General features: G+C 39.9%; 1 protein-coding gene and 1 long non-coding RNA gene across 4 annotated transcripts in view; one reads left to right on the top strand and one right to left on the bottom strand.

Moving 5' to 3' along the window:
• LOC134168722 (uncharacterized) overlaps positions 1–5241 on the bottom strand; it is a 36083-nt gene extending 30842 nt beyond the window's left edge. Inside the window, exon 1 of the long non-coding RNA XR_009966644.1 lies at positions 5166–5241. This is a non-coding gene — a long non-coding RNA (uncharacterized LOC134168722). The remainder of the gene's footprint in view (positions 1–5165) is intronic.
• A 203-nt stretch (positions 5242–5444) lies between these two features.
• DMXL2 (Dmx like 2) overlaps positions 5445–12942 on the top strand; it is a 53769-nt gene continuing 46271 nt past the window's right edge. For all 3 annotated transcript variants that reach the window (XM_062628567.1, XM_062628578.1, XM_062628559.1), the window contains exon 1: positions 5445–5605. In XM_062628567.1, the coding sequence (XP_062484551.1) occupies positions 5519–5605 (87 nt within the window). In that variant the 5' untranslated portion in view covers positions 5445–5518. The remainder of the gene's footprint in view (positions 5606–12942) is intronic.

Genomic DNA, 12942 nt, shown 5'->3' with positions numbered 1-12942 from the left:
ATGACTAAATAGGCCCAGTGCAAAAGGGAAGTCTTTGTCACACAGTTTTTCAGTGCTTTGGAGAAAAACAAACAAACAAAAACACGAAGACAAAAAAAAAAAAAACCAAAAAAACCAAACACCAAAGCACAGAAACAATATAAATAAAGATACCAACGTCAAGTTCCACAGAACATACAATGTTCTCTGTCAGAACAGCAAGGACAAGTAAAATCCCAGTCCATTTTTCTAAGTCTCTCCCAGTCATCAGAAGTCATTAAGTCACATATCAAGCAAATATTTGTCAGTCCATTTCCTAATCAGACAACTTAATTCTCACTGAACACAGGACTCTGTACCTCTAAAACATTGTTTGGGTGAGCTTTTTCCTCTAAAAATGTAGTAAAGATTATAATTTGACCTTTCTTTCATTAAGAAAAGGTCAGTAACTCAAATTTAACTCACTGAAACACTGCTCATTGGTATTACTGTTGCTTACTACCAGCTGAAGTTTCCTTCACTAATACTGGTTTACAATGGATAAAAGATAACTAAAGACTATTCAGTGGACCTGCTTCTAATTAACTTTTCAGCTGGAGAAGCATATCAGGGCAAAGCATCTAAAGTAGAGGTATTTGGGGGAATTTTTGGTTTTTAATTTTCCATTTCACAGTAGATTTTGTATTTTCAACTGTTTACTGATTGATGAGGGGGAAGAATATCACTCACGCAGTCTCAGACACTACTAAATATATCCCCAGCTTTTTAAAAGTCAATTAGACACAAGAACCTCCCTCAAGTTTTAAAAATAAATTTCACCACTAAGTCAAGTTGGTGAGAGATGCCTCAGAGTTATGTTAGTAAGAAGGAATATTGATAACTATTTTACTTGACTTCAAACAATCCATAACTGCCAACAGGCTAAATACTGGGGACCCAAATTTATTCACAGTAGACACATCAGTACTGCCTAAGCCACAGCCCATATAGATACATTGCAATGTTGTTCTCAGCATAAGAAAATGCCATTGGGATAATTAGCAATAGCTCAGGTGAGCTAGGTACTATAGGTACGTTCTGCAGAGATTTTGCTGAGCATATAAAGAACAAAAATTGAACAGTGTGGAAACTGTTTCCACTCCTCTTTCTCACTCAGTATACTTTGAGATAGAGAAATAGGGTTTATTTGTTACTAATATTGCAAACAGAAGAAAGTAAGTTCATAGTGACTTTTAACAGCTAAATCCATAAATGTTTGCATACTTTATTTACATCTTCAGTTCAAAGGAAGCAAAAGTGACAGCTATAGTGTTACAAGCTTGGTTGATTTTACATACAACTTAAAAATCCATACTACAATCTTTTGAAGTATAATTATCTATTCTTCTATTGTAACAGGCTTAAACTTAAGCTAGTTAAGGTCTTACCAAAAGCCAGTGAGTCTTAAGAATATGATGATTTAGGATGCATTCAGGTACCTGCAGAAATTAAGTTAGGCAAAATAACATCAAGATGCACATGTTTTTAAAACAGTCTACATAGGTGCCAGTAAAATTCAAGAAGGGTACCATGCAGAAATCAAAAATTAAAATAACACAGGAGAAAAATTCTTCCCTTACAGTTTTTTCTTATTAGAAGAATAATAGCCACCTTATAAAGTCAGAATTTATTAGTGACAAGGCACCTTGAAATTGAAGAAATAAATACACACTACAAGAACTACTACAAGAAATCAACACAAACCTAAACTGATGACAGGCTTTCCAAATGTCAGTCCAAAGTATTTTGGCTTAAGATCCCCAGAAGGGCTTTTAATTGAAGTCTTCCTCAGTCTTTGCTGTGGTGCTTATATAATGGTTGGTGTTGAAGATGTGGCCTGAGCCTGAAAACAGTCATCAGAAGTTCATAAGCGGAATCCTCTTCTTGTGTCCTTGAGTTCCTGGATACAAGTCTGTACTATAAATAACCCCATGCAACACCATTCATGTCCTTTTTAAGGACAGAAACATCTGCCTTTGACTCAGTATGCATCTGAGATTTGTTTGTTTGCTTTTACCCCCATAAAGATGATATAGGGAAATTCCCAGGACACGTTTCATTTACATTTAGTGCCATCAGAACACTTGGTCTGATACAAACTGGTTTTTATTATGTTACGAAGTTGTTTTTCTGCAACTGACTTTAAAAACATTTGTCATTCCACTAACTCATCATTTAGAGTAGAAGTTAAAGAACTCTATGTATATGGCCATTTGTGACTTCACTGAAGGAAATCTAGTTTCCAGATACTTGAAAGATATACGTAGAAAAGCAAGATACACAGATGATCAGAACTGCAAGAGTACAACATATTCTTCCATTTAAAAAAAAACTATTTATATTAAAACAGTGCCTCCTACCACATATTTGACCCAGACACTCAGAAAATCATGCTAAACATGTTTGCTCAGTAGCTAAACTTCTGTATAACATAAGGATTTGGCATAGAGCACACAAATTCAGCCAACTGAACCAGTTAATACTTAATCCTATGTCATTAAAGTATAATGTCATGCCACATATCACTACTAGGAGTAATTTATGTTTATTCTGCCTCTGCTTGTCTAGCATCTACTCAGTCATTTCCTAAAAATAAAAATAAAAAAATTACAAAATAAAAAAAGTCTTAACCCACTCCCCACAGAAAACTCTACCAGTCTGCAACTGCCATCACAATTATACGAGTCAACAAAACAAAAGCCTTGAAGGTTCTGAAGAGAATTAAGACAGCACTCTTAGATATAGCCTTCTCCTTAGCCACAGAAAGTCAGCACCTTCAAATAAGTGCCTCAACTCCCCTGTGCTGTTTAAATTGCCTGTCCTTTTTCCTACTTCACCACTTAATGGATTGGCATTTTTAATCACTAGTTACCTCCTCCACAAGTACCCAATTGTGGTTTAAAAGAATTACCAAAAAGTTTCATTTTTAATGCCCTTTTTTGTCTTCTGTAAAATAGAAAGTACAAGTGATTATTCTACAGGACAGTAAGAGTCCAAAGAGGGGAAGATGTTAAGACACCTATGCACTACCAAAAGCATTCAGCATTTAGATATCCCTTGGGAAGCAAGTTTCCATAAACACAATCTTTTAAAAATATCCAAGCAAAAATTGCGTTGTAGCAAGAACCTTTCAAGAGTATGTAAGAGGTGACCACCCTTCATAAAGCCTTTAAGGCTTTCTGCAGAAACACAGTGAGCAACACTTCACAAAATTAAGACCATTACAGGGACAATGTTTACATACTAATATCTTTTTGGCAACTACCTTGTTGTGTCAGTAATAACAAAGGTTGAGAGGAAACTCACATTGCAGTTCAGAAATCAATATTAAAGAACAGGTGTTGCATCTTATGGATCAAAGAACAGGATTTTCTCCAAGTAAAGCTAATGGCTGGATTTGAGTTCTAGAGAAAACAGGCAAGTATTTTTTCTTCAGGCAAAAACACAATTTAAAAAAAAAACAAAAATAATACTTCAAGAACCCAGTGAAGCTTTGAGACAATCATTCACAGAAACATAGAAGTATTATGCTCACAAGTTCTCTTTTTTGTGGACAGGTAAAGGCCTTCAGGAGGAACATGGAAAGCTGACAGTGTTAGAAATGGACTGTGTTCTTTAGGTTTCAAGATACCAAGCCTGGAGTGCAGTATTTCACTTTTGAAATGAAAGGCAGTCCTGCATAGGTTGCTTTCCTTCGGATCATACTATTCTCCTAGCATCCTACATAATTTTATGACTGACTGTGCAAATTCAAAAGCTAGCTGTCTTTTCAGGCATTAGTTGAACTTCGTTTCACTTACTTAAAAAACAGGAAAAAAAACCAAACAAAAAAAAAACAAACCAAACAGAAAGCTTCATGACACTGCTTTTGCCTCTAAGTCCTGTTGCATGAATTCAGGAAAAAAAAACCAAACTTACCCAAAATAAAAAACAACTGTAAATTAGCATACATTTTATATGGACAATGTCTTCAATCAAAGAAGTTATGGAACACTAATCAGTGGAAACATATAAACATTACATAGTGGTTTCACATGCAACCAGGTCAACTGAAGATCAATAGTATTTTTTTCCCCTTTCATCCCAGGTAGAGATACCGTTCCCATCAAAAAAATAAAAAAGACAGCCTTTAACAAGTACAGCAGTTGAAAAAACAGTGAATGCTACAACAATGTTTTTTTCCGGCAAAAGATAACTTGGTTATGCCTTCATTTGCCTCTACATTCCGAGCAAACTCACTTATTCAGTAAGAGATGTACACTTTCAAGAAGAGGTGAAAGGCAAGATGAATTCTGAAGGAATATTGCTATAGACTTAAAAAGAGATTGACTTTCGCAGGTTCAATCATTAGCACCAATGGTACAATAGCAAGACTACCTAGTACACAAAACCGAAGAACTTTCTTGGTACCATGACAAACAGCCTAGAAAGTATTTTGTTTTTCCTCCTTCAGAGTTTAGAATCCCTTCCAAACACTTTTCAGGAACCAGCCTTCTTCACACTTCCCAGACAGAAAAAGATAAGTACATTTAAAGGCCTTTGTTTTCAACAACGTTTGGCAGTTAACACAAATAAAGCAGCATAAGCCCCACGATAATTTGCATGAGGTCACACGATGTGCCTAAAACGCAACCACACACCTTAAACAGCAGCGGTCTCCCACCTCCTCATGCTATGCTTTTAGTGTCAAGTACTGGTAATTTTCTCACCAACTCCTAGTAAATGGTATTTACAACGACCCTGAAACATGGTGTATTTCTCACAGACACAAAGCAGCCTGACTTAATGTCGGCTCCATTCTTGAATCGATAGCTAAGTACAACCCCTCAGTGATCAACTACAGCACACCAGCCAGCAGTTGCTGGTGGCCTCCAGAGGCAGACTCCCAAAAGCTTCCTAAAGAGCTTCACGACCAAACGCGAGGATCCTTAAAGAGAACAGCCCAAACCATCCACAGAACGGCTGCACGTAACTAATAAAAGTGCAGCGGCGGCTGCACCTGCCGGCCTCCAGCCAGGGAGGAGCTGCCAGTCCCTCCTCTGACGGGACACACCTCCCCAGGCGCTGCAGAGGCGGATAACCGCCTCCTCCTCCAACTCCTGCTTTTCCTCCAGCCCGCCCTGTGAGGCGCCCTGCCACTCCCTCACCTGACGGCACCAGCCGAGCGCTCCGCATCCTCAGCCGTCCCTCCCTCTCCTCTTTCAACCCCGGCGCTCCCCTGCGGCCCGCCCCGTGGCGGGACCCGCACTGACAGGATGAGCAATGACCCTCCCCGGCCACCCCGCGCGCCTTTAAATGCCTCCCGGGCGCGCGCACAACGGCCGCTGCTCTCGCGGGGGCGGTCCCTGTGCGCGCGCGCCTCACCTGACTCACTCTGAGCCCTGCGCGTGCTCCGCCTCCCCGGCGCGCGCCCGCCCGCCCGCTCGCCCGCCCGCGGCGGCAGTGGGCAGGGCCTGGGCTCCGCGCGGAGCCATCCGGGTCTCGTCCGCTCGCCGCCGCGATGCATCTGCACCAGGTGCTCACCGGCGCCGTGAACCCCGGGGACAACTGCTACTCGGTGGGCAGCGTGGAGGACATCCCCTTCACGGTAATGGTGGCGGTGCGGGAGGAGAGCCGGGCTGGAGCAGGGAAGGGGGGTGTCGTGTAGGCCCGAGGAGAGCGGTGGGAGGGGCTGGAGGGGATCAACCTGCGGGGCGGGGGACGGGCAGGATCTCTGCGGCCCTCTTACCGGGGTTGGGATTACCGAGGTGGGGAATGCCGGTGTGGCTAAAACGGGGATTATGAGCGGCGGGGCGGGGCTGTGACAGCCGGCGTGTTTATGGGTGGGGTGCAGGCCGCGAGCCCGCCGCCTGCGGAGGGCCGCGCTGCTCGTCCCTCCGGAGTGCCAGCGCTGGGGTGGGCCGGGGTCCCCGGGTGCGTCCGTCATCGCTGGCGAGGGCTCTGGGGATGCTCCGGGTTCGAGGAGGGACCTGGGAAACCCCGAGTCGGGCGTCCCCAGATCTTGATGTGTGCTTGGGGTTTTGTGTGTGTGTGTGTGTGTATCCGATCCTCCTGCGAAGAGAAGATAAGAGTGTTGCACTAGGCTTTTTAAGAAGCCTGTCCACTATTGATGAGCGGCTGGCTTCAATTACTGTGGTTAATAAAACACAAATTTGTCAAATGGTCCTTTTAAACTGGAAGCGGAAAGAAATTGAAGGAAATACACTAAGTAAGTTTCAGGATTCCGGTAGTTTACATAATAAAATCTGTTTACCATCCACTGGCTGTTTTTGTCTATTTCAGTGTTAATTTCCACTTTCTCAGTTTATGATATGCTTCTCTGACTCTCAGGAGTGATGAGGCCCTGCAGTGTTTTGCATACTGTGGTCTAATCAGTACGTTATTATTTGGGAATAAATTGTCTCATTAGGTTTTTTATTAACATTTACAACGCTATATCCCAAGCACAAACCAGTTCCCAGCTAAATGATACAGAGTGTCGTTTTTAGTCTAAGATAACTGTCAGCAGACTTGTCAAACATTTAAAGCTTACTTTAGATCATCACAGATGTCTAACTTCAGTAATGAATGCTTCAAAGTCTTTAGGAAAAAAATAGGTGCCATGTCTGCCTTTATTTTCCTTGTTCTGGTGCTATGCAGCCATACTGCTGTTAAAGGGACCTCTGTGACTTTTTATATTTATATAAGAAATAATTTACTCATTCATATACTAATGTGTTTCTTTGTACTGTGATAATTTGAAAAGTCAGTCAATTTGTATTACGAAAGACAACCTTATGCTTATTCTCATAATATTGTATATATTTTATAACATCTATAATGAATTATATATATATTGTTGTTTACACAAGAATTACCCAAGAACAAAAGTCCCATTTTACAAAAAAAGAAATGCAGAATCATTTGGTAGCATGTTAATTTTGGAACTGCATATAACAGACCTCACTGTCTTCTGTGGCTGCTGCATCCAATTTTTTATTATACAATAAAGAAGGAACTAAAAGGATAACTTTATCTTAATAAATGTATATTCTGTATTTCCACAGCTGTAATGTTCTTCTTCCCTTTTCTTCTTTCTCTGTGGTATTATTTACTGCTGAGCTAGACCTTGATCCTACAGTAAACAGTATGGCTAAAAACATCTGCTTGCAAACAGTTTGGGGTCTTATATCCAAATTCTTGGGAAATTAGTCACCTAGGTGACTCTCAGTAGCTTCAGTCTACCCCCAGCTGCAGGTGTCGCCTTTGTTAGTGCCTAACCTTAAATTCAGTTGGTCAACATCAGTAATGCTGTATTGACATAGCTTTACCCCCCTCCCCCTAGAAACCATTAAACTGTTTGGAGTCATAACTTCAGGTCATGAAGCAGGATTTGCATCTGTATTCATGACAGGGTCTGATTGTGCTCTTAAGACCCAAGTCAGCCTCTAAGAGCAGAAGCAGAGCAGTGAAAGGGCAAACGGTGAAGGGAGATCTACACAGTATGTGCTGTACTTTATGAATCCTTGTGAAGTTAGGCTGTGGCAGCGGAGCCTTTTTTTGTGTGCATGTATGCTTGCTTGTGTTTTGGTTGATGTTAGAGCATTCATTTAAAATGTGTGGGAAATAGTTCAGAATTGCTGCAACTGATTCATCATAGGGACTAGAAAATATAGCTTTTTGTGTGCAGAAATGAATCACTCATGTTGAAGTTACTCTACTTAACAGAATAATGGCTTGGGTACACGTAAATATGCATTTGCTATTTGATAGTTTGGGGCGTATTTCCTTCCTTTTTTTTTTTTTTTTGAGGAAGAGGAGAAAGGCCTTAAAATGAACTTGCTTTATTGCTTTAGATGCAAGCAATCACCAGCAATCTCAGGATTCTGAGAGAAGGAACACATTTTTTTTGTCCTAATCAGGGACCCTGCAATTCTGAAGGTTGTTCTTCATCCTTCCTTTTTTCTGTGGTAAGCTTTTATTTCCAAGTCAGTGTAGCTAGAACTAAGATGAGGACATGTTCTGCCTCAACTTTTTTAAAGCTTTGGTGAAAGTCATCTAGTTATTCTTAGAATAAGAAAAGGAAAAGAAATAACTTTGCCATTAATTTTTCTTTACTTGCTAAACCCCAAGTAGTGGAGTGACTCCATAAGCAAAACAAATCCAGAGAAACAGAGACAATTGCTGTAAATTGGCAAAAAAGTTTTTGTCAGTCCTTTATCTGAAATGCACATAGTGTTCTTTCCTCCCTGTGCTCCCACAGTCTGCCTGCAGCAATCCTGACGTGTATCAAGCATTTCCCAAATAAGGGGTGAAGCACAGAAATGTTTGGTTAATAAACTGGCTTGTGGATATTATAGCTGTATTGTGCCCGGTCTTGTAGGGAAGGTAGTACACAGGAAAGTTTGAAGGGCAGTTAGGAGAAAAATAGCTTCACAGTGCTATGCTCTACCAAGCAGTCTCTTCAGCCTCCCTTCATTTGAGCTCCAAAAAGGACACTCTATAATAAAGGGTTTAAGTACTAAATGAAGGAAGTTCTGGTAATAATCCTGTGCACTACTCAATTTGCTGTTGCTTCATGTTCTCTTTTCAGCAAATATTACCTGTGTTTCACAAGTGAGTTTACAAAAGGTCAGAGTTGAGCTTTATACAGAAGGGCCTTACAGCAGACCCTGCCTATACAGAAGGGTATCTTGTTTGAACCTCATAGTCTAACTGGCAGCTAACAACTTTTTAGAGGTAGTAAACTGCTTTTCTCAAATCACAGTTGATTTTGCTTAGCTCTTGTTGTTACGCAGCTGTTTTATGTTGAGCTGCTTTCAGTCACTGACCTTAACTCCAAGTGGGATGTATGTAACCAGCCTGACTTTCTGTGATGTGGAATAAGGTGTTTTCAGATAAAGACGATGAGCTGTTCTGATTCTGTTTGAATGACTTCTGCCCTTTGTCCAAGCTCAGGGTTGTTTTTCCCTCCCCCCTGAAACTCTGAACAGAATATGTAGCTGTTTCTAAGATCAATCTAGATTTAAAAAAATAAAATAAAAAAAAATAATCCATAAATATGGCAGTTACCTGCAGGCTAGATCCTATAAATGTAAAAGTTCCAAGCTTTCACAAACAGAAGATTAATGAATACTTGCCTCTTGTAAAAGGTAAATATGGAAAGCTAAACACTGATGAAAAATCAGAATGTTGGATTTTAGACTTACCTTTACAGAAGAACTTTGCTGATAGAAGGGAATTTTTTTCTTTCAGTTTTAAAAAGGACAAGCTTCATGGCAGCTTCCATGCCAGTACTAACACTTGGCCTGGACCTGCATGTAATGCATTTCAGAAGCTGTTATTGTAATTGAAAACAGCAAATTCTTCATCTAAAGCATTATGTCCACAAAATACAGTGAGTAAGAATAGGTTTCCTCTGCTACGTACAGGTCTTCTCTACTTCATCCTTCTTGAAAAATTACTTATTAAAACCCTTATTTGTAGATCCTTGTCATTTATTTATTATACTTACATATATACACCTGTACATAGAATCATAGAATGGTTGCAGTTGGGAGGGACTTTAAGATCATCTAGTTCCAACCCCCTGCCGTGGGCAGGGATGCCTCACACTAGACCATGTCGCCTAAGGCTCTGTCCAACCTGGCCTTGAACACTGCCTGGGATGGAGCATTCACCACTTCTTTGGGCAACCCAATCCAGTGCCTCACCACCCTAACAGGAAAGAACTTCTTCCATGTATCTAACCTGAACTTCCTCTACTTAAGTTTAAACCCATTACTTCTTGTCCTATCGCTACAGTCCCTGATGAAGAGTCCCTCTGAAGCATCCTTGTAGGCTCCCTTCAGATACTGGAAGGCTGCTATGAGTTCACCACACAGCTTCTCTTCTGCAGGCTGAACAGCCCCAACTTTCTCAGTCTGTCTTCCTACAGGAAGTGCTCCAGCCCCTTATCATCCCTGTGGCCTCCTCTGGACTTGCTCCAACAGCTCCATGCCCTTCTTATGTGAGGACACCAGAACTGCACACAGTGCTCCCAGTGGGGTCTCACGAGAGCAGGATGGAGGGGCAGGATCATCTCTATCTGTGTGTTCTCCACTGTGTCATGTTTATGTGAACTGGATTACAGACACTTAACATCTGAATCTTTACTATGTTCCCTTTTCTCTGTAGTCTGTGTGTAAGCATACTGTAAAGTGTTTCATCATGAATTTGTCTTGAATGTCAATTTAGGGAAGTGTTCTACAGGCCACAAGCTAGTAATGGGTTGGGTTGGTTTTGTTGGTTGGTTGGGGTTTTTTTGCCAGTTTGCATGAATGTGTGTAATTGTACTTAGCCATGGGAGGGGGAAGTGTAAATGTTGTATCCATTATGAGAGTATGGAAACATTTCAGAATTCAGTTGTCTTCATCACAGGTAGGAAAGTGAAGGACTTTCTGCATATTATGTTTACTATCCATAGCCAGAAACTTAAAGACAAGTGTTGTTATACTGGAGGAGTACTATAAGGTCAACACATGGTTTAATGCAGGTTTTAATACATATTTTAATTAATTTATGTAATTTTAGATGTTTATGAATTTCTGAGGTTTTTTTAAATACCACTGTGGGCTGATTTTGTTCCCTTCACATCATTTACCTTCTTGAACTGCCTCGGTACCCCAGACAGCACACATAGGAGCTTGAAGACGTCTTGTCTATTTCATTTACACCAAATTTGTAAAGAATTGCAGGTTATAGAAGGAGAAGAATCTTTCTGTAAGTGTGTTTATATGTATGTATGTATGTGTGTGTGTGTGTGTGTGTGTGTATACACAGTGAAAAACATATAAAGAGGAAAACAAGCTGAGAATGTGAAGGAATAATCGTTGCCCTGTCTGTTAGTTCTAGTATTCAACATTAAAATTAGACAACCAAACCAGAAAATTCGGGCAGCTGAAAGACATGCAAATGCTGCTTCTGTATTATTTGAAAATTGAGGATATAGCATAAACTCTTAGGACACAATGTCCTACTTCCATCTGGTGCTCCTGCATTCAATTAGAGCTTTGTTGTTCATTTCAGTGGTCCCAGATTTTGAGTTACAGCAGACTCTGGCACACTACAGCTTATTAGTTGCTTATGGATCCTGCAAGTCATCCTTTCATTCTGGCTGTTTTGCAGCTCCATTTAATTTTCTCTTAGAAGTTATCAGTGACATTAGAAATGGAGTTTGGCAGATACTCTATGTGGATGGGTTTCACTGAAATTGCTTCATTCAGTGACTGCGTATAATTCTGTTTATTTAAGAGCTCTATGCTGCTCTCATGCACAACAGTATCTCAGCATCTTATTTGCTATCTTCCCTTTTTGTATAGCTTACTGATTTTCTATTCCTTTCATCAGGCTATGCAGATTGCTGCCACAAGTACTGTGGCCACTGTTATTTCTGGCAGGAGATGTCTGTAGTGGCATGAATGATCTTCCGGAAGATGTTGTCAGCTGAATCCTTAAAAGGAAGTAATGATGTTAAATATTATGACACTTCTCTGTTTTTTGCCACTGTAGGGTGCTTCTGCTGCAGTACCCCCTTAAGGACTGAAAGGACAAAATGAAAAGAGGATTTAATAGAAATGTGTTCTGTTCAAGTATAAACACGTTCAATATATTGAGTATGTAAGAAAAGCCTCGTAAAAGTAATCAAAAGGAAAACTTGGTTTTAGACATATAAAATACAGAAATATTTTCCAGTACATGAAAGTATATTGATATTTTTTGTTTTGAGAAATTTGGAGACTATAAATGCGAAAAAGTGGGCACATTAAAATGAGCGGGCACCTTTTCTCAAAGGTTATAATAAATGTACTTCTTAAAGTAAATTTAAGGTTTAAGGTAAATATACTTTAATATACTGTCAAGAAACGAGACACATTCTCAGAATAAATATCTACACTGAGAAAATTACCATAGAACCAAGAGACAGCACTTGCTGAAGGCTGATACCCTGCTGTTGGAAATGTGTTCCGGCTAAGCTCCCTAACAGACTGGATCCTCTCTGCTGGCATGACACTTAAGTGTGCTGAGTCACTTGTTGGTGCAGTGCCAAACACAGACAAAGAGTAGGAGGGATATGGATGACAGTAATAAAAGTACCCTCAGGAAAGAGATCTCTGCATCTCGATGATTCTTTAAGAAGAAAAAAAACCCAACAAACTACTGTAAACCACATTTTTATTTCACAACCATGTTTTTTACTTAACTTTGTAAAAATGTGCTAAATAGTATAATTAGAAAAAAATATACTGCTTTGTCACTGTAATACAAAGTGCATATAAGGGACAGGAGGGAAACTAAAATGTTTTAAAAGGAAGACACTGAATTGTTTTGCCTCACAGAGTCAATAGACACAGTTGGGTATTTTCTGATTCATGTGTTATTAACTATACACACACATAAAAGCATGCGTGTTTGAGAATAGTAAGCATAAGCCAATTAAAGTTGAGAAGTCTTTTCCTTTGCCTGTGTCGTTTCTGAGACACACGTCCCTATCTCCTGCTAACAGGTTTGAAACTAGAGGTAAATTATGTTTAGTTTAGTTTGAAATTTGCCAGTCAAGTTATCAAAACTGACAGTGAAAAGATAGGGTATCAGAAGGGTTTAGGACCTTGCTTGAAGTGGATCTGTACTTTTTTTTTACTGTATTAGGTGACAATTTAAATCATGTCTTTTAGTAGATTTGTATTAGTAGTTACCAGACAAACCATTGAAAAAAAGGTCTTTAAATCCTTTGCTGTTTTAATTGTTCACCCTTTGAAATAAATGGGAGAACCAGTTGCTTTTGAACATTAAAATTCTGAATAAGTTATTGGAACAAGAAGACCTGCTTTTATTTTTCTGTCTGCTTATGGACATTCAGATCCTGGTCTCCATCGTTTTCCTCTGTACTTGTGTACATTTGCTGGC

The sequence above is a fragment of the Pezoporus occidentalis genome, unplaced genomic scaffold (assembly GCF_034315485.1).
Source record: "Pezoporus occidentalis ecotype Australia unplaced genomic scaffold, CSIRO_AGI_Poc_V1 ctg11, whole genome shotgun sequence".
Classification (NCBI taxonomy): Eukaryota; Metazoa; Chordata; class Aves; order Psittaciformes; family Psittacidae; genus Pezoporus; species Pezoporus occidentalis.
This window is presented reverse-complemented; position numbering and strand designations above follow the sequence as displayed.